This window comes from Mustela putorius, unplaced genomic scaffold (assembly GCF_011764305.1).
Source record: "Mustela putorius furo isolate JIRA1106 unplaced genomic scaffold, ASM1176430v1.1 tig00003909_pilon_pilon_pilon, whole genome shotgun sequence".
Classification (NCBI taxonomy): Eukaryota; Metazoa; Chordata; class Mammalia; order Carnivora; family Mustelidae; genus Mustela; species Mustela putorius.
This window is the reverse complement of record NW_025422057.1, coordinates 34902026-34924847: the sequence shown is the minus strand read 5'-3', so window position 1 is coordinate 34924847 and position 22822 is coordinate 34902026. Positions and strand designations below refer to the sequence as shown.

The window sequence follows — 22822 nt, the reverse complement described above, 5'->3', positions numbered from 1 at the left end:
CACTTGCTTTTTGTCTCCAGAGCAGTATCTGTTATGGAAATTTGACAAATAGTTCATGCCATTGAAACATTAGGGTGATCTTCAATTAAATCACCCAGATTTCTGCATTAAGCCAATGCTTCCCAGTCTTGAAATGAGGAATTTTGGTTGCTAAAGGCAAAAAAAAAGGCTAACATTACAAAGGCATTGTTCAAAGTTTCCTTTCTTGTAGTCAAAACAGGTGTAACTTATACTGTTGGTAGGAGCTTTGTAATAAGAGCCAGGATCAATAAAATTGGTGTTTTTCGCTTAGAAAGAAGCAATAATAAGCTACTAGCAAAATAAGACAATTGAATTCTGAATATCTGTAATATAGTTGTGGAAGGCCATTACTATCACATATCCATGCTACTCTTGAACAACTCTGGAATTGTTCAAAACCACTGGAACTATGAATTACCTCTTAGCATTATAAACATTTTATTAGATGATTGTATACTTTATATATTTTATATATAACAGATAATGGAAATGCACTTGATGGCTTCAAGTGTTTATCACTCCAAATGCATGCTACAAAGAGACTATGGTTAACAATTACTTTGTGAGTCTATGACAGAAAATGGAAAATGTATAGTAGATATAATAATAATAGAGTAGCAGCTATATATTAGAGCAAGAGATGTGCTGCTGTGCAAATAAAAAACTAACAATACAGTATATCTTAATTAAACTGAATTTAAATGTAAAAAAATGTTTAAAGATTTCAAATGGCTTCCTTAACCCACACACCTCAGAAATATACCTGCATCTTGACTAGCCAGAACCTCTTATTTTAAGGTTAAAAATACCATGATGGCTTTTTTTTTTAATTTAAATTCAATTAGCCAACATATAGTACATCATTAGTTTCAGATGTAGAGTTCAGTAATTCATCAGTTGCATATAACACCCAGCGCTCATCACATCATGTGTCCTCCTTAATGTCCATCGCTCAGTTACCCTATCCCCCCCACCTAACTCCCTTCCAGCAACCCTCAGTTTATTTCCTATAGTTGAGTTTCTCATGGTTTATCTTTCTCTCTGATTTTTTCCCATTCAGTTTTCCCTCCCTTACCTATGGTCCTCTGCACTGTTTCTTATACTCCACATACCATGATGTTTATAATGCTGAAGTTAAAATACCAAGATTTCATAAGAAAAGTGAATTGTAGTGAAAATGACTCAATAGTCAAGAATTTCACTGTGCCAACCCTTGATTCGTTTTACTCTTCAAAGAAAGAAATCTATGGTATATTAATGGGCATATTTTAAAACTGCAACCAGATGCTGCAAGAAGATATTAAGAAATATTTCTTAGAACCACATAAAACCAAGGAGTGTGTTATTAGATACTCAAATGTTTGAAACACTTGAAACATTAGCATCTGACTAAGAACCAAGTGTGCTGTTCAAAGAAAAATCTCCCCACACTTTTGGATCTGTATCCAATCAAAAAATACAAAACCATCTGACAACGTCTGCAAAAACTTCTAATGACTTATAATTGTGATTTAGCATTTTCTAATTTAGAAGAAAATAAAGAGTAAGAAAACAGCTACATAAAACCTGAACTACAGTTCAAGTCATCAGTGATCAAATCTGTCAGAGAGTATTATTATTAATTTTAATATGCCTCACTTTTTAAGCGCTAATAGATTTTAAACCTAAAGTTGATAACTTATATATGCTCTAAAAATCCATTAAGTGGTCCATGGACATCAAAAGTTAGAAAAACACAGAGTGATAGTAAGTTATGATAAGGAAGTGTTTTACTCTGTGCCTCTCCAAACCTCTCATTCCCAGCTAGCATCCAAGGTTTCCAGCAGTAACTGGAAGGAGAGAGTCACTCTCTTCCTAGATACGTGTTGTTACTATACCATACTATTTTTATAAACAAGAAAACTGTAATTTGGATAAATGAAACGAGCAGAGTCATATAGATTATACACACCAGAAGCAGATCTAACTCAGGTCTTCTCACCCCCAATTCAGATTCTGCTTTGCACCATTACTTCTTAGAATTGGAGCCTTGGGTACATTTGGCATAGTACAGTGCTTTTCGATTTTATTTTTGTTTGTTTTTTCTCATTTAATATTCTTCTTCCTCTCCTTTTACCTCTCCTCCTCTTCCCCCACCTCCTCCTCCTCTACATCCTCCTTCTTCCTCCTTAGTGTAAGTGACACACTGCTTTATCTACTTAAACCATCAGCTTAAAGGAATACTTATCCTATAACTCTAAATGGTTAATGGCTACTAGCTCAATGAAGTTCCTGCATCACAACCAGCTGCAAAGCACTTACTCTCTTTTTTGTACCTATTAATGCAAAGCATCAGTTTCTCTTTCTACCCCCACAACCTGCCTCCCACTTCACTTCCAGACCTGCACATAAAATAAGAAAGCATGTGAATACTGGAGTTTTGTTGTTGTTTGTTTGTTTTTAATTTCTTCTTATGCCTTGAGTCAACGTTGTGGCTTGTAGATAGGCTGAAAATTCGTGTTCATTCTCTTTGCCAGTCTTTTAAAACTCAGTAGAATTATTTCCACTAGATGGCTGTCTTTACCAAGAACTGTAAGAGCTATGCCAGCTGGCGGCAATTTACAAGTTTGAAAGCCTACCTTTTTCAGAGGTAGGTATTTATGCGGCCATTTAGTAGACTTATCATAAAAAGCTTGTATCTATGATCCATTTCTTAGCCCCCACTTTGGAAAAAGCCAATAAATGTTTAAAAATGTAATGTGCTTTCTGGAACCTGAGTGGCTCAGTCACTTAAGCATCTTGATTTTGGCTCAGGTCATGATCTCAGGGTCTTGAGATTGAGCCCTATGTTGGGCTCTGTGCTCAGCCCAGAATCTGTTTAAGATTCTTTCTCTTCCTCTCTCTCTGCTTTTCCCCTGGCTCGCACACTCACTAAATAAATAAATAAATAAATAAATAAATAAATAAATAAAGTCTTTTTAAAAAACATAATGTGGTTTTTAAAACATAGAAGAACAACTGTAGGGCGCCTGGGTGGCTCAGTGGGTTAAGCCGCTAAGTTCAGCTCAGGTCATGATCTCAGGGTCCTGGGATCGAGTTCCACATCGGGCTCTCTGCTCAGCAGGGAGCCTGCTTCCCTTCCTCTCTCTCTGCCTGCCTCTCTTCCTGCTTGTGATCTCTCTCTGTCAAATAAATAAATAAAATCTTAAAAAAAAAAAAAGAACAACTGTATTTCAAGATGAAATTTTTTCTTGTTTTTTTTCTTTTTTTGGCTGATATATGTTTGACATATAACTGTGTCAACTTAAGGTATCAACATGTTCATTTGCTACAATCATATGTTTGTAGCAACAATTAGCACCTCTATCATGTTATATAGTTACCATTTCTTTTTAGAAGAACTAAACTAGAACTAGTAGACTAGAACTTTCTAGTCTCTTAGCAAATTTGATGATAATAAAACAATGTAGTTGTTTATATTCACTGTACTGTGCATGAGAGCTCTAGGACTTATTTACTATTCACTGCAAGTTTGTTGCCTTTATCAACATCTGAACATTTTCTTAAAGACATAAGGAGTTTCAGGATGCCTGGGTGGCTTAGTTGGTTAAGCATCTATCTGCCTTCAGCTCAGGCCATGATCCCAGGGTCCTGAGATCAAGTCCTGTATCAGGCTCCCTGCTCAGAGGGAGCCTGCTTCTCCCTCTTCCTCTGCTGCTCCCCCTGCTTGTGCTCACTCTCTCTCTGTTAAATGAATAAGTAAAATCTTTAAAAAAGAAAGAAAGAAGGAGTTTCACCCCGAAGAAGGAATGAAAGAAATATATTAAAAAATTCTCTTATAATTGTTCATATTCTCAAATCAAAAAATACTTGTTGATTATAAAAGTTGTGTACAATATTTGGGAAAAAAGATTGACTGTTGCTAGTCGGCATTTGTTTTTCGTCTTTTCTCCAGGTGATAAAAGAATTTTTAAGTTAAACTATAATCTATTGAGGGGCACCTGGGTGGCTCAGTTGTTTAAGCATCTGACTTTTGGTTTTGGCTCAGGTCATGATTTCATGGGTTCCATGATCAAGCCCCTTGTGGAGCCACTCTCTACCACCACCCCCCAACCTGCGCATTCAATGGGGAGTCTGCTTAAAGATTCTTTCTCTCTGCCCCTCCCCACATGTGTGCTCTTGTATACATGCTCACTCTCTCTAAAATAAATAAATAAATTTTATATATATATAATGTATTGAGTAGAATTTATCATGTGCTACAATTTTTCCTCTGGTCATCAATGAGATTGATTCTTCCCCTCAAATGCTTTCTTATTTATTAATATTTAACAACTTGTTATTTGAATAGTAGAAAAAAATTGAGCACCTTGTTTGAGGGAGGATTGGTTGGTTGGTAGCTTTTCAGTAAACTTTTTATTGAAGTATAACATAACTAAAGAAAAGTACACAAATCATAAGCATATCATTTGATTAATTTTCACAAAGTGAAATGAATATAAATGTTTTTGTGCAATTGTAGATTTTATGTTTTTAAAATTCATTTGCTATTTGTTTGGTTACACCCAAGTGATCAGCACCTAGACCAAGAATTAGAACACTACCTGTGACCCAGAAGCCTATCTGTGCTCATTCCTGGTCACTTCCCCTCAATGGTGATCAGTATCCTGACTTTAATACTGTAGATGACTTTTGCCTCTTTCTTAAGCTTATATGAATCTTGTGTCTGTTGCTTCCCATGGTGTTTGTGAGACAATCATGTTGTTTTCACTGCTGTATATTACAACTTTTTTTCGTTCCATTATTAATGGACATTTGTGTTATTTCCAGTTTGGAACTATTATGTATACTGCTTCTATGAAGTTCATAAACATACCTTGGATCAAAGTGTTTATGCATTTCTTGGGGTGGGCATATACCTAGGATAGGTGGATTGCTGGGTTGTGGGATATGCACATTTAGCTTTGGTAAATACTGCCAGCTTTCTGAAATGATTGTAGCAATATACATTACCACCAGCAGGACATGAGTTCCTTGGTTCAATTTCCTCCCCAGTATTTGGTATTGTTAGTCCTTTCATATTATAGCCTTTCTGATGGATAAGTAGTGATATCTCACTGTGGTTTTAAATTGCATTTCCTTGAAGATGAATGAAATTGTTTATATGCTTATTAAGAATGTTCCAGTCTTTTGATCATTTTTTATCAATTTCTATGTCATTTTTTAAATCAGTTTATAGGATTTCTTTAAATATCTGAGGTTTTTTAAGTCAGTGGTCAGACACAAATATACAGTAACTATCTTTTCCCACTCAGGGGCTTGACCTTTTTTGATGAAATGGTATTTTTTATGGACAGGGTCTAATTTACCAATTTTTTTTCCTTTAAGTTACCACATTCTTTGGGCCCTTTTTTGAAAACTTTGCTTATTCCAGGGGTGCCTCGGTGGCTCAGTTCGTTGAGCATCTGACTTTTGATTTCAACTCAGGTCATGATCTTGGGGTTTTGGGATCAAGCCCCACATTGGGTTCTATGCTCGGCATGGAATCTGCTAGAGATTTTCTCTCTTCCTCTTTCTCTACCCCTAGCCCCACTCATGTGCTAAATAAATAAATAAATAAAATCTTAAAAAAGAAACTGCTTATTCCAGTATCATGAATGTATTACTCTATGCTTTCTTCTTAGAGCTTTATTATTTAACCATTTATATTTAAATCTGATGCATCTGCAGTTGTTTTTTGTGTAAGGTAGGAGGCAAGGGCAAAATCATGACCTGGGCTCAGGCCATGATCCCAGTGTCCTGGGATTGAGCCCCGCATCAGGTTCTCTGCTTGGCAGGAAGTCTGCTTCTTCCTCTCCCTCTCCTCCTGCCTATGTTCTCTATCTTGCTGTGTCCCTCTCTGTCAAATAAATAAATAAAATCTTAAAAAACCAACACCACTTATTATAAAGACCATCATGGGGCACCTGGCTGGCTCAGTCGGTAGAGCATGTGACTCTTGATCCCAGGGTTGTAAGTTCTAGTGCCACTTTGGGAATAGAGATTACTTAAAAATAATAAAAATATTTTTGACTACCTGGCTGGCTCTGTTGGAGGAGTGTGCAACTCTTGATCTTAGGGTCATGAGTTCAAGTCCCATATGAAGTGTAGAGATTGCTTAAATAAATAAAAAACCTTAAGGAGAATAATAATAAGGGCTCCTGAGTGGTTCAGACGGTTAAGCATCTGTCTTTGGCTCAGGTCATGATCCCAGGGATCTGGGATGGAGCCCCATGTCAGGTTCCCTGCTCAGCAGGGAATCTGCTTCTCTCCTCCCTCTCCCTCTGTGTGTGCTTTCTCTCTTTGTAGTTGCTACTCTTTCTCAAATAAATAAATAAAATCTTTCAAAAAAATAATAATCTATCTAAAAAATACTTTTAAAAAACCATCATTTCACTACTGTACTGCATTTTATCTTTGTCATAAATGAGGTAAATATGTGTGTGTGTGTGTGTGTGTGTGTATTTCTTTCTGGAATTTTTGTTCTCTTCCATTGGTCTATATGTCTTTCCCTGGGTCTACATTATTTTTTTCTTCAAGATTGTATTGACTCCTTTTTTTTTTTTAAAGACTTTATTTATTTATTTGACAGAGAGAGAGAGATCATAAGTAGGCAGAAAAGCAGGCGGGGGGCGGGGGGGAAGCAGTCTCCCCATTGACCAGAGAGTCCAATGCGGGGCTTGATCCCAGGACCCCAAGATCATGACCTGAGCTGAAGGCAGAGGCTTAACCCACTGAGTCACCCATGTACCCCTGTATCAACTCTTCTTGGTCCTTTGCATTTTCAGATAAATTTTAGAATCAATTTATCAATTTCTATGGGGCAATAAAAACAACTGCTTGGATTACTATTAGAATTGAATTAAATCAGTAAGTCAATTTTGGAAAAACTAATATCTGTGGTAGCTTTACAATGTGTGGATTTAGGTAGGCAAAACTACATCTTCCAGAATTCCCTTCCCTGATGGTTTCTAGTTAGAGTGGGCCACACAGGAAGGGACTGTGTGTGTGTGTATGATTTGAAGGGCAGAAGTAATGCAGCAGTCGTAATTTTTACATTTAGAATTCCAGAGTAGGCACGGTTATATTCGTGCACATCATCACTCATCTGCCGGCTCACCTTGTTGGTGTGGTAACAGCAGTGGGGCCTGCAATTGCTCCAACGTCCTGTGAATGTTCTTTCAGCTTCTTTGACCTCTATTAATTTGGTCATCTTTATCTCAATAATTATTTGTAGTCCTTCGATGTGATGGTCTTGCCCACCTTTTATTATTTCATTGCTAGATATTTGATGGTTTTGATGCAATTGTAGATTTTATCTTTTTAAAGATATTTGCTATTGTTTGTGGCTGGTAATAAAAATACAAATTGATCTTTATATTTTGATCACGTATCCTACAGCCTTGTTTAAATTTGGTTTTAATAGTTCACAAACTCTTTTAGATTTTCTACATACACAATGTTTTAAAAGATTTAAAATCTTTAAAAAAAAAAAAAAGGTAACCTTGTCCCATTGCCCATCTCAAGGGGTTGTTTTAATTTTTTTTTAAGATTTTATTTATTTATTTGACAGAGACACAGCGAGAGAACAGACACAGGGGGAGTGGAAGAGGGAGAAGCAGGCTTCCAGCTGAGCAGGGAACCCAATGTGGGACTCCATTCCAGGACCCCAGGATCACGACCTGAGCCGAAGGCAGACGCCTAACAACTGAGCCATCCAGGTGTCCACTGAGAAAGTTTGTTTTTTTTTTTAATTACAGAATCAACTTATTTAGTAGATATGGGACTATACAATCTATGTTGTCTATATCGTCTTTTTTTTTTTTTAATGTCTATACAATCCAAAGAAATGGCCTCTTTTCATTCCTGCCTTAGAATGTTGTGCTTTCTTTCTCATTTTCTTTGACTTAACCTTGCTAGAGGTCTCTCAAATTTACTAGTCTTTCAAAAAATCCAACTTTTGGTTCTGTTGGTTTTCTCTCTTATGCATTTGTTTTCTATTTAATTAATTTCTGCTCATGTCTTTACTTCTTTCTACTTTTATAGGTGTATTTTGCTATTGTTTTTCTAAATTTTCAAGGTGACTATTTAGATTTTCAGTCTTTCTTCTTTTCCAGTATATGCATTTATTTAATTTTTTTATTATGTTCAATTAGCCAACATATAGTACATCATGACTTTCTGATGTAGTGTTCAGTGATTCATTAGTTGCATATAACACCCAGTGCTCATCACATCACGCGCCCTCCCTATTACCCATCACCCGGTTATCCCAGCCCTCTACCGCCTTCCCTTCTGTAACCCTCACTTTGTTTCCCAGAATCCAGAGTCTGTCATGGTTTGTCTCCCCCTCTGATTTCTTCCCATTCAGTTTTCCCTCCCTTCCCCTCTGGTCCTCTGCACTATTCCTTGTATTCCACATATGAGTGAAACCATATGATAATTGTCTTTCTCCCACTGACTTATTTCACTTAGCATAATCCCCTCCAGTTCCATCCATGTCGATGAAATGGAGGTATTCATCCTTTCTGATGGCTGAATAATAGTACATTATATGAACCACATCTTCTTTATTCATTCATCTGTTGAAGGACGATCTTGGCTCCTTCCCCAATATATGCATTTAAAGGTACAAATTTCCCTGTATCTTTTTGGAACATAATTTAAGCCACTACACAGCCTTAAATTAATTATTAATGTTATTACTTCCCGGAAAATGCTAGGACTTTAGAGCACTTTAGCTCCATTTACCATCTCCTGCCTTTTGTATTATTAATTCTATATATTCTGTATTATACATTAATTTTATATATTTTATTTTTTTAAAGATTTTATTTATTTATTTGTCATAGAGAGAGAAGCGAGAGCAAGCACAGGCAGACAGAGTGGCAGAGGGAGAAGCAGGCTCCCCGCCAAGCAAGGAGCCTGATGCAGGACTCGATCCCAGGATGCCGAGATCATGACCCGAGCCAAAAGCAGCTGCTCAACCAACTGAGCCACCCAGGTGTCCCTAATTTTATATATTTTAAATTGCAAGGAACATTACTGCTATTTTATATAGTCAAAATCCATTTATATTTACCCATATATTTATCTTTTTCATTGCACTTCATTTGTTTTCTGCATTTTATTTTTCCATCTTGGAGCATTTGCTTTCCCTTTTGAGCTTAGTCTGCTGGGATTCGAATTACATGTATGTCATACCTGTTCCCTCTGTCCCATTTGTCTCCACTGAGATTCTCTTTTTCTTAATCTATTTTCTCTACTATCTCAAATGTCCTCATCATAGTTATATTTAAAAAATTGACTGATGTCTATAATTCTGAATTACCTGTCTGATTTTTCTCTTGTGTTCATGGTCATTTTGTCTTATTTCTTGGTATGCCTGATATTTTTGATTGATAGTCAGATATTGTATTGAGAAACTGCAGAAGCTCTGGATCGGGAGGGAATTTCCAGGGAGGTTTCATCATTTCCTCTGCTACATAGGCCAATCACCTTAATCTAATCAGGACTGATGATTCAAGGTTAGGCTGTGGTTTTACCAAAGGCTTTTTATAGACTCTTCATCATTCCCACCCTAGACTAAAGCCTGGAGAGTTCCAACCAATAGCTTGGGCAGTTCCCCACAGTCACTACTTCATGACCCCCTTCATGACCTATCTTGAACTCTGATCCTTAAATCCTAGACTGAGACGATCAAAAACCTCCACTATGCTTTTCAGAAACTTGCTCCCTAGCTTCTTGCCTGCTACACTTTGTTTCTTCAGAATTCAGCAAAATGGCTTGGAATAAACCTCATCAACGGGACTCAATTTTCTGCCCCTCCAGCTTCCAATCTGTGTCTGTTTAGAACCAAAGGACTGCCAAAAGCTTTGATGGTTTCTCTGCTTTCCAACAGCAACCCTTTCCCCCAAGACTCTAGGGGTTTCCAGCCACATTCCTTGAGCCTATATTTGTGAAATTCCCCATGGAATTTCAGAATGCAGAATGCTAGTTCAGCTCTCCATGTTTTTTCCCCCATGCAGAAATTTGACCTCTCAATTCTAAGTTGCCTTAGCAGCATCCCAATACCCAAGATTTTTTTTTTAATCGAACTTCTCTAGCTATTCTTTTTTTTTTTTTAAGATTTTATTTATTTGTCAGAGAGAGAGAGGGAGACAGAGTGAGCACAGGCAGACAGAATGGCAGGCAGAGACAGAGGGAGAAGCAGGCTCCCTGCTGAGCAAGGAGCCCGATGCGGGACTTGATCCCAGACGCCGGGATCATGACCTGAGCCGAAGGCAGCTGCCCAACCAACTGAGCCACCCAGGCGTCCCTTCTCTAGCTATTCTTAAAGGGTGCATTTTTCTGCTGTTAAGTTACTCTATGCTAAAAGTAGTAGAAGTTCTAACCACAACATTTTAGAGCTTCCCCTTCAGTAAAGCTATTGATTATTATTTGGGAAGTTAGACTCCTGAACATGAGAGTTGTTTGTTTGTTTTTTTTAAATCAGGTATATGATGAGCTCCAAATCCCAGCTGTAATCAGGTATCCTATGACAAAATGTATATTTAAATTATAGAACCTGTCGGGGCGCCTGGGTGGCTCAGTGGGTTAAGCCTCTGACTTCGGCTCAGGTCATGATCTCAGGGACCTTGGATGGAGACCCGCATCGTGCTCTTTGCTCAGCGGGGAGCCTACTTCCCCCCACCCCCTCTGCCTGCCTTTTTGCCTACTTGTCATCTCTCTCTGTCAAATAAATAAATAAAATCTTTTACTAAATAAATAAATAAATTATAGAACTTGTCAATGGACACTTCTGTCTGTAAATGAATTTAGAAAAATAAATATACAAAATAAAAAACAAATATTTCTCACAGTTGCTGAGTCACTGGGGCCTGTAGACTTGTGTCCGTTGAGAACCCTCTTTTTGGTTTGCATATGGCCACCTTCTTGTTGGATCTTCACATGGTGGAAAGATCATCTTTCTTGCATTTCTTCTGAGGGCACTAATCCCATTATAAAAATTGCACCCTCATGGCCCAATTACTTCCCAAAGGCCCCGCATCCAAAAACCATTACACTGGGGACTTGGACTTCAACATATGAATTTTGGTGGGGACACAAACATTCAGTCCATAGCAGCCATGAATTGTGGTATATGATGAACTCAATTTTCTGTAGCTATATGTGGTAGATGCTGAATTTGCCTCCCAGATCCCTCTCCAGAAATGGAGGACTTTTGCCCTCAGCCCCTGGGAAGTGCTTCAGAAGACAGCCCTTAGCTCTCAGCCTTCTTTGGGGATTGTTTTGCCTGAAGGAAAGTGGCCCAAGATCCTACCTCCTTCCAAGGGTAGCTCATATCCAGTGACTGATCAGTGCAGGAAGTATAAGCATCTGTTCCCCTTGCCCAAACTTGGGACAGTTCTGAAGGACTGTCTCAGATCCAGAGTTTATCATCAGGTTGGTTGATTGGGACTGCATCTCAGTTCAACTTTCTCCCTCTACTCAGTCCTGTTTCTTTTGCCTCCCTTCCCAAGACTACTCCCTAATAAACGTCCTGTACTCTAATCTCCATCTCAGAGTCAGCTTCCCAAATAACCCATGTTGTGACACAAACACTAATACAAGTACATGGTGTTAACCTTTGTTAACATATTTTTCCCTTTTGCTGACCTCTATTTTTCAAATTTTCAACAAACAAGCATTTAGGGAAAAGAAAAAATATAAAAGGTTCTTTTTTCTGTTTTGGGGGTTTTTTTCTTTCTTTTTTTTTTTTTTACAAAATAAGATGAGGATGTATTTCTATCAGCTTTAGCATTTACAAAACATGCCAAATTTTTGTCCTGAGCATAAAATAGTTGAAAATACCACAGAAATTGAAAAGCCAAAATTTTCTGTAGGTAAATCCATATTTATCTAGAGAAATTCAAAGGAATACACAGATGAAAAGTAAGTAGGCATATAATCAGCTCCCATTAGGTAGCAAGTTAAATACCAAGTCAAAGCTTCCTCACTAAATCATTTTGCAGTGACTGTCAAATTCCCAAGCTCCTGCAACATCACATTTGAGCAAAGATCACTTAGTAACGCTTTTTCATTCCTTCACCACTTGTTCATTTGATCCATCTGCCTAGTTTACTTTTTTTTTTGAAGATTTTATTTATTTATTTGACAGACAGAGATCACAAGTAGGCAGAGAGGCAGGCAGAGAGAGAAGGGGAAGCAGGCTCCCTGCTGAGCAGAGAGCCCTATATGAGGCTCCATCCCAGGACCCTGGGATCATGACCTGAGCCAAAGGCAGAGGCTTTCACCCACTGAGCCACACAGACACCCCCCAGTTTACTATGATCTTGTGAGCTTTCAATCCTACATATACCTATGTTTGATAAGAATGTCTTAACAACCATCGGTGGGTCAGTGTATTAATTTCCCAGGGCTGTGTACCACAAACTGGGTGGCTTGTAACAACAGAAATTTATTCTCTCATAATTGTGGAAACCAAGGTGTCAACAGGGCCATGCTTTCTCTGAAACACTCTATAGAAGATCCTCCCATGCTTCTTCTAGCTATTGGTGATTGCCAGCAATCCTCACATGACATTTTCCCTATGTGTCTGTGTTTATGTGCTCTTGTCTTTCTTATAAGGACTCCAGTGGCTGTATTTAGGGTCCATCTTAATCCAATATAACCTCAACTTAATTACATTAGCAAAGACCCTATTTCCAAATAAGATCACATACTGAGGTTCAAATTGGACATGATTTTAGAAGAGATACCATTCAATTCAGTATAGTCTGCTCTCTGGCTCCCCCAAGCCCACATCCATCACATGTGCAAAATACATTTTACCCCATTTCAAAATCCTCCCAAATCTTTTTTTTAATTATTTTATTAACATATAATGTATTATTTGCCCCAGGGGTACAGGTCTGTGAATCATCAGGCTTACACATTTCACAGCACTCACCATAGCACATACCCTCCCCAATGTCCCTAATCCAGGCACCCTATCCCTAAACCCCAACCCCACCCCCCAGCAACCCTCACTTTGTTTTGTGAGATTAAGAGTCTCTTTTGGTATATCTCCCTCCCAATCCCATCTTGTTTCATTTTTTCCTTCCCTACCCCTCACAACCCCTCACCCTACCTCTCAAATTCCTCAATCAGAGAGATCATATGATAATTGTCTTTCTCTGATTGACTTATTTCGCTCAGCATAATACCCTCTAGTTCCGTCCACGTTGTTGCAAATGGCAAGATTTCATTTTGATGGCTGCATAGTATTCCATTGTGTATATATACCACATCTTCTTTATCCATTCATCTGTGGATGGACATCTAGGTTCTTTCCATAGTTTGGCCATTGTGGACATTGCTGCTATAAACATTTGGGTGCACGTGCCCCTTTGGATCATTACATACATTACATACATACATTACATTTGTATCTTTAGGGTAAATACCCAGTAGTGCGATTGCTCAGTCATAGGGTAGCTCTATTTTCAACTTTTTGAGGAACTGCCATGCTGTTTTCCAGAGTGGCTGCACCAGCTTGCCTTCCCACCAACAGTGTAGGAGGCTTCCCCTTTCTCTGCATCCTCGCCAACATCTGTCATTTCCTGACTTGTTCATTTTAGCCATTTTGATTGGTATGAGGTGGTATCTCATTGTGTTTTTGATTTGTATTTCCCTGATGCCAAGTGATGTGGAACATTTTTTCATGTGTCTGTTGGCCATCTGGATGTCTTCTTTGCAGAAATGTCTGTTCATATCTTCTGCCCATTTCTTGAAAATCCCCCCAAATCTTAATCCAATACAGCATTAAATCTAAACATCATCAACAATCAATTTGATATCTATATGTGAAAAGTAAAAGATAGTAAATACCTATCTTATACCATACTTTAAAATCAAGGGCAGAAGGATTAAGGATGTAAGTGTAAGAGGCAAAAATTTTCACTTTGAGAAGAAAATAAAGAATATGTTTTCTATCTTGGGGTAAGGGAAAACACGCATGGAAACATAAAACAGATGAAAATATTCATAATTCAACTAAATTAAAGTTGATATAGCTTTTCATTGGGAAAGTCAACAAGCAAACCATAAATTAGTAGAGGATAGTTTCAACACTGACAAAGAATTATAGTATCCAAAATGCCCACAAGTTAATAGTAAAAGGCAAACAACCCAACAGAAATATGGGCTAAAGATATAAGCATTTTACCGCAGAGGAAATACAAATAGACCATAACCATGTGGGAAAAAACTCTCAATTTTATTTGCACTTTATATCATCGTAACCATTTTTTAAGTGTACTGTTCAGTGGTGGTAACTATATTCACAATGTCCTCTCACTATTAAAACTTCTTCCTTTCAGATGAGACTTGCAATGCCGCTTCAATCTTCCATATATTCATGGGTCTATTTCCGGACTGTATTTCATTCCATTGATTCACTTAAATATTCCTCTTTCATTACATCTTAACACATCTGCTAATACTATCATAATACAACTTGGTAATAAGTTTTGATATCGGGTAGGGAAAATCTCACACCTAACTCTTCCTTACTTTTTTTTAAAATTTGGTCTCCCATGTAAATTTTGGAATCAGTCCCGAGTTCCTTCAAAACCCCATTGGGAATTTAATGAAACTTGCATTGAATTTATGGGCCAATTTGGGAAGAATTGCTATGTTCAAGATATTGAGTCCTCCCATCCTTGGACGTGGCATATGTGTTTACTTAGATCTTCTTTAATGAATTTCAATAAGATTTTATTGTTTCCTTCATATAGGTTTTGCACATTCTACTTTTATTGCAGTCATAAGTGGTTTTTTTTTTAAGTATAGCTTATCAAACTACTAAAAAGACATTTTTGAAGCACTTGTAGACATTTTAATATGGACTGGATAGTAGATGATACTAGGGTATTGATGTTAATATGGTTAGGTTAATGTGTTTGAATGGTATTCGTTATGGGAAAAAAATAACAAGATATTTAATTATTAGAAACTTTTACCTAAAGGGGCACCTGCGTGGCTCAGTCGTTAAGCCTCTCATGTCATGTCATGGGGTCCTGGGATCCAGCCCCACGTCAGGCTTCTTGCTCTACGGGAAGCCTGCTTCTCCCTCTCCCCTCCCCCGATTGTGCTCCCTCTCTCCTGCTCTCTTGTTCTCTGTTAAATAAATAAATAAATAATAAAATCTTAAAAAGAAAACAAAGGGAACTTATTCCTAAATATTTATTAGTAAAGTGATGTGATATTTTGTTTGTTTAAAAGTTAATAAAAATCATTTTAAATAGTTTGTTTTACAAATAAAGGAAGAGATAAAAGAATGGCAAAATAGTTTCCTTTGCTGTGCAAAAGCTTTTGATCTTGATGAAATCCCAATAGTTCATTTTTGCCCTTGCTTCCCTTGCCTTTCGCGTTGTTCCTAGGAAGATGTTGCTGCGGCTGAGGTCGAAGAGGTTGCTGCCTGTGTTCTCCTCAAGGATTTTGATGGATTCCTTTTGCACATTGAGGTCCTTCATCCATTTTGAGTCTATTTTTGTGTGTGGTGTAAGGAAATGGTCCAATTTCATTTTTCTGCATGTGGCTGTCCAATTTTCCCAGCACCATTTATTGAAGAGGCTGTCTTTTTTCCATTGGACATTCTTTCCTGCTTTGTCGAAGATTAGTTGACCGTAGAGTTGAGGGTCTATTTCTGGGCTCTCTATTCTGTTCCATTGATCTATGTGTCTGTTTTTGTGCCAGTACCATGCTGTCTTGATGATGACAGCTTTGTAATAGAGCTTGAAGTCCGGAATTGTAATGCCACTAACGTTGGCTTTCTTTTTCAATATCCCTTTGGCTATTCGAGGTCTTTTCTGGTTCCATATAAATTTTAGAATTATTTGTTCCATTTCTTTGAAAAAGATGGATGGTACTTTGATAGGAATTGCATTAAATGTGTAGATTGCTTTAGGTAGCATAGACATTTTCACAATATTTATTCTTCCAATCCAGGAGCACGGAACATTTTTCCATTTCTTTGTGTCTTCCTCAATTTCTTTCATGAGTACTTTATAGTTTTCTGAGTATAGATTCTGTGCCTCTTTGGTTAGGTTTATTCCTAGGTATCTTATGGTTTTGGCACAGCAAAGGAAACAGTTAACAAAATCAAAAGACAACTGACAGAATGGGAGAAGATATTTGCAAACGACATATCAGATAAAGGACTAGTGTCCAGAATCTATAAAGAACTTAGCAAACTCAACACCCAAAGAACAAATAATCCAATCAAGAAATGGGCAGAGGACATGAACAGACATTTCTGCAAAGAAGACATGAAACAGACCCATGAAAAAGTGCTCCATATTACTCGGCATCAGGGAAATACAAATCAAAACCACAATGAGATATCACCTCACACCAGTCAGAATGGCTAAAATAAACAAGTCAGGAAATGACAGATGCTGGCGAGGATGTGGAGAAAGGGGAACCCTCCTACACTGTTGGTGGGAATGCAAGCTGGTGCAGCCACTCTGGAAAACAGCATGGAGGTTCCTCAAAATGTTGAAAATAGAACTGCCCTATGACCCAGCAATTGCACTATTGGGTATTTACCCTAAAGATACAAACGTAGTGATCCAAAGGGGCACGTGCTCCCGAATGTTTATAGCAGCAATGTCCACAATAGCCAAATTATGGAAAGAACCTAGATGTCCATCAACAGATGAATGGATCACGAAGATGTGGTATATATACACAATGGAATACTATGCAGCCATCAAAAGAAATGAAATCTTGCCATTTGCGACAACATGGATGGAACTAGAGCGTATCATGCTTAGCGAAATAAGTCAAGCAGAGAAAGACAACTATCATATGATCTCCCTGATATGAGGAAGTGGTGATGCAACATGGGGGCTTAAGTGGGTAGGAGAAGAATCAATGAAACAAGATGGGATTGGGAGGGAGACAAACCATAAGTGACTCTTAATCTCACAAAACAAACTGAGGGTTGCTGAGGGGAGGGGGTTTGGGAGAAGGGGGTGGGATTATGGACATTGGGGAGGGTATGTGCTTTGGTGAGTGCTGTGAAGTGTATAAACCTGGTGATTCACAGACCTGTACCCCTGGGGATAAAAATATATGTTTATAACAAATAAAAAATTTTTTAAAAATGGCAAAATAGTAACAATTGTTGAAGCTAGGTAATGGTTATGGGGAAGTTCATTATTCTCCTTTTTGTGTTTGAAATTGTCCATAATAGACTTTAAAATTATATTTTCTACTTATCTTTTTTGCTAAAGTATAGAAATGTATACACCCATTCTGTGGTATTTTATTATGGCAGCCCTAACAAACTAATACACTTCATGTAAGTGGAATCATACAGTATTTGTCCGTTTTGCAACCAGCTTATTTCACTTAGCATAAGCTACATCACTAAGCTACATCCATGTCATAGAATATGAGAGGAATTACTTCCTTTTTTAAAAGTGGAATAATATTTTTTTAAAAAGTGGAGTAATATTTTTTTAAGATTTTATTTATTTGTGGGGTGCCTGGGTGACTCAGTGGGTTAAATCCTCTGCCTTCGGCTCAGGTCATGATCCCAGGGTCATGGGATCGAGCCCCACATCGGGCTCTCTGATCAGCAGGGAGCCTGCTTCCTCCTCTCTCTCTGCCTGTCTCTCTGCCTACTTGTGATCTCTGTCAGATAAACAAATAAAAAATAAAAGATTTTACTTATTTGGGAGAGACTGCACATGCACAAGCACACAAGCACAAGCTGGGGGGCAGGAGGGGAGGGGGAGAACCAGGCTCCCCACTGAGCAAGGAGCCTGACTAGTGGCTAGATTCCAGGACCCCAAGACCCCAGAATCACAGTCTAAGCTTAACTGACTGAGCCACCCTGGAGTCCCTAAAAGTGGAATAATATTCTATTGTATAGGTATACCACATTTCATTTATTCATTCATCTGCTTATGGACATTTGAATTGTTTCTACCTAGCTATTGTGAATAATGCTGCTATGCACGTGGCTGTGCAAATATCTCTTAGAGATTCTGCTTTCAATTCTGCTGTATGTGTGCAACAGGGATTAATGGATCATATGATAGTCTGATTTTAAATTTCTTGAGGAAATCCCATTCTGTTTCATGGTAGTCACACCATTTTATAATTAAAACAAAAGTGTGCAAGAATTCCAGAATTTCTCCACATCCTCACCAGCACTTATTTTCTGTTCTTTTGACTAGTCATCCTAATGGATGTGCAGTAGTATCGCACAATGTGGTTTCAATGTGCATTTTCCTAATGATCATTCGGTATTTATAAAAATGCAGACTAAGGGGCGCCTGAGTGGCTCAGTGGGTTAAGCCTCTGCCTTCAGCTCAGGTTGTGATCTCAGGGTCTTGGGATCGAGCCCTGCATCGGGCTCTCTGCTCAGCAGGGAGCCTGCTTCCTTCTCTCTCTCTCTGCCTGCCTCTCTGCCTACTTGTGATCTCTCCCTCTCTCTGTCAAATAAATAAATAAAATCTTTTTAAAAATAAATAAATAGGGGCGCCTGGGTGGCTCAGTGGGTTAAGCCGCTGCCTTCAGCTCAGGTCATGATCTCAGGGTCCTGGGATCGAGCCCCACGTCAGGCTCTCTGCTCGGTGGGGAGCCTGCTTCCTCCTCTCTCTCTCTGCCTGCTTCTCTGCCTACTTGTGATCTCTGTCTGTCAAATAAATAAATAAAATCTTAAAAAAAAAATAAAATAAAAAATAAATAAATAAATAAAAATGCAGACTAAGACCTTTTTGAAATACTATTTACATCCACTATATTTACTGGACAACTTAATCTGACAATACCAAGAATTGATAAGGATAGAGAATTTTAAAAAATATATAAACCGCTAGTGGGAATGTACATCATTAACAGTCTCTGAAAAACAATTTGGCATTACCTTATAAAGTGAATATTCATTTTCCCTAAGACTCAGCAATTCTGTTCCACCTAGTAATAGTCCATTCCCGTAGTACTTTTCAAACCCTGAGTCAACACTCATTTTTGAGTTCTGTAATCCATTTACTGAGAGTCACAATTAGCATTTCTTTTTTCTTTTTTAAGTTTTTTTTAAGATTTTATTTATTTATTTGACAGAGAGAGATCACAAGTAGGCAGAGAGGCAGGCAGAGAGAGAGAGAGGAGGAGGAAGTAGGCTCCTTGCCAAGCAGAGAGCCCAATGCGGGACTCGATCCCAGGACCCTGAGATCATGACCTGAGCCAAAGGCAGCGGCTTAACCCACTGAGCCACCCAGGTGCCCCTTTTTTTAAGTTTTTAAAAATTTATTTGACAGACATAAATCACAAGTAGGCAGAGAGGGAAGCAGAGAGAGAGAGGGGAAAGCAGGCTCCCCATTGAACAGAGAGCCCGATGCGGGGCTTGATTCCGGGACCCTGGGATCATAACCTGAGCCGAAGGCAGAGGATTTAAACCACTGAGCAACCCAGGCAACACCCACTAAGCCACCCAGGTGCCCCACAATTAGCATTTCTTAAGCACTGAAGAAATGACTATTTTATTATTTTGTGAAACTTTTGTTTTATATACATGAGTGTGTTTACTGGTTGAAGACACCAATTGCATTTCTCTCTCAAAGTCTATAAAAAAAAACAAAATTATGATAGTAACAAAACTTGGAAGCAAACCAAGTGGCCAGTAAAATTGTAAATTTGTAGTGTATTCATACAAGGCAATTCTATAAAGCAATGAAAATGAATTCAGGAGACTTACAAACATCTCAAGTGAAAAAAGACCACAAAGACTGACATTTTTATAAAGCTCCCAAACAAGTAAACTGAACAATATGTTGTTGAGGGATACACACATGGGAAAGGATTAATAAGGACAAATTAGTATACACAGAATAATAAAATTGGGAACACATTTGTCAAGTGGATGAAAAGGGAAAGAAAAGGGTAGATGCAATAGTATTGGTGCTCTAGTTCTTACATGCATCCATGGATATTCATTTTATTAACATGCAATATAATTTAAATTACTAAATATATTATCATGTATAGTTATAGAATTTCTATATGTATAAAAATATTCCTTCCTAAAAGTGTACATCCTCATCTTGCACTGTAGTGAGTCAACATTCCCAAACAGAAACGTTTTCCTGAAAAACAGGTTGAGAAGTTAAAGACAAGGGGGAAAATGCTTGTCAGCATGCCAAAGGTCAACATGTATCATTTCATGTAAGCATACCTTACTTTCAAGCAGTTTCCTGAGTCCAGGGCATGGAGTAGGGAAAGATAACATCTAGATTACTACCTTAAGCGTGACAATTAACTGTGTGCTTTCCTTCCTTCCATATATGCATGTATATATACAGCAAATCATTAAACTTTGTCAGTGATGCATATATCCAATGTAGCCACACCCCAACCAAGTCAGTAAAAGGCTGATATCCTTATGGGCCTATTAGTAACTTCCACCTAACGACTATGGGAAGAGTAATTAATCCGAGCCATCCCACTCAAATTATTAAATTTAGAATTGGAACACACTTTCATTGCTTTCTTTGGGACAGCTTATCCAAACTCCTCATGAAGTGGAAAGCAACTCATTCGTTTCGAGATGTGACTCACAAGAAACAACAGAATACCATTTGAAAGGGAAAGGAAGAGACAGGAAGGAAAACGGAAAAGAAATCCCCTAGGAGAAAGGGATTGTGAAAGCTGAAAAATGGAAAATTTCCACACTAAGAATTCCAGAATAATATGCAAGATCGGTGGGGGGGGCTTTCAATGGCTCTTTTCTGTGTAATAACAATAAGGAAATTCAGCTCATGAAATCCATACATTAAAAAAAGACAATAACCAAAAGCATTCGACTTCAGCAAAACCCACTGCAAAGATGGCGGCCGAACGAAGCCCCTTCTCCTCCTGCGGCCAAAGGTTCTCGCCTCACATTTCCCACAAGCCCCTCCGCAAGGCCCCACTCGCCAAAACTGGGAGGGCTGGTCTCTCAGCACTGCGCACGCGCCGGATCACGTCACGTGCCCTCCCAGGGCTCAGCGGAGCTGGCAGGAGGGGTCTTGCCAGCTTCCGCCGCCGCGTCGCTTCGGGCCTCGAACGGCTGGTTCGCGCTGCCGCCGCCGCCGAGGGGCAGCCCGGGGTCGCTGGGCCGAGCGAGGGGCGCGCGGCGGCGCGGCCATGGGACTGCGCCAACCCCGGTGACAGCAGGGAGCCGAGCGGCCCAGGCCCTGAGCGCGTCTGCTCCGGGGGGCCTCGCCCTCTTGCTTGCAGGGCCGGGGCTCCTGCTGCCGTTGCTGGCGCTGCTGCTGGCGGCGGCGGCGGCCAGGATCATGTCGGGCCGCCGCTGCGCCGGCGGGGGCGCGGCCTGCGCGGGCGCGGCGGCCGAGGCGGTGGAGCCAGCCGCTCGCGAGCTCTTCGAGGCGTGCCGCAACGGGGACGTGGAGCGAGTCAAGAGGCTAGTGACCCCCGAGAAGGTGAACAGCCGCGACACGGCAGGCAGGAAATCCACTCCACTGCACTTTGCCGCAGGTAACCCAACCGATGCCGCCTCGCTTCGCCCTACACCCCTCCTGCCCACCGTGGCTCTCAGGCCTGAAACCAAAGGCTGCGCTCCTCTGGCCCGGGCTTTTCCCCTTAGGACTTCGGTACTAGTCCTCTCGTTCTCATCGATTGGGGACCAAGGCGACGACATGGGGCTAGGGGGCGAACGTGCCGCACTCAGTGGATTTTTTTTTTTTTTTTTTGCTTTGTTTTGTATCAACAATACCTGTACCAACTTCCGGTTTTGCCACTCTAGGAGCCTTCCATACACAAGAAAGGGTAGGGGACGCGGTAGACCCTGTGATTTGAAAGGCCAGTTATCTCCAAAATTTATCGTTCTTGCAAGTTCCACTAGAATTCTTATCAATCCTTTGGGTTAAGGTTCTAGAGGTCTTTGTAAAATACAAGGGTGTAATTTAGGAGGAGTAGCTTAATTGGTCATTGACACGTTAGTGTTAATGGGTTTGTCAGGGTAGCCAGTCATTAGCAAGTTTCTGGGGAGGCTAGAACTGGGAGTAATCAAGTTTGGGTGAACTGACTTTGAGGGGGGTGGGGTGCGGGCGGGTCGTGGCTGCCACATACACAAGTTGGGGTGGAAAGTGGTAGAATGAGATGAAGAGATGGTGGAGGTACTTTAGCTGGGATCTAGAATTGAAGTTGGGACGCATCTCGCCTCTTTCTGAGATTTAGATCGTTTGAATTACTTTTCCTTTAATATTTACTATGTTGATTTTATGATATAAAGGTATTAAGTTTAACTGAAGAATTTAAAAGTACTAGGGGTTCTCAGTTTATTTTTGTTTCTCAGTTTATTTCCATAAATCATTTATGCCTTTCACTTGGAGAAAAGATCATGACTGTATCCTCAGGTGAGCTATGCATGATTGAAAATGGGAGTAGGTTCTCATACTTAGGGTATTCTTGGTTTTTTATTTTGTGTTACATGTCTGGTTAAAATAATTTTTTAAAAAACAGTATGTAAAGGGTTCCCTTCTTTTGTAGTTGGCATGATGAGCAGAGAAAGAGTGTAAGAAAAATTCCCATGTTCACAGACATTGCTTTTACTTAAGTTATTTGCTTTAACTCGTCCCTGTTTTAAAACATAAATACTACTAGAGAATATGCTTTATCAGTTCCAACTTTCTTGGGTTCCTATTTGGAGAGCCTTTTAGGAGGAAGATTGGGTGGGAGAACTAGAAACAGCCTGTGGGCAGCAGAAAGAGAAAGGAGAAAGACA

The 22822-nt window shown here is 39.3% G+C and overlaps 1 protein-coding gene across 2 annotated transcripts in view; it reads left to right on the top strand.

The window, feature by feature from the left end:
- Positions 1 to 21059: 21059 nt before the first annotated feature.
- The window catches only part of TNKS2 (tankyrase 2), a 69025-nt gene continuing 67262 nt past the window's right edge, over positions 21060 to 22822 (top strand). Inside the window, exon 1 of one of the 2 annotated variants that reach the window (XM_045069017.1) lies at positions 21060 to 21573. In XM_045069017.1, the coding sequence (XP_044924952.1) occupies positions 21375 to 21573 (199 nt within the window). In that variant the 5' untranslated portion in view covers positions 21060 to 21374. The remainder of the gene's footprint in view (positions 21574 to 22822) is intronic. The other variant, XR_006603276.1, reaches the window with a different exon arrangement.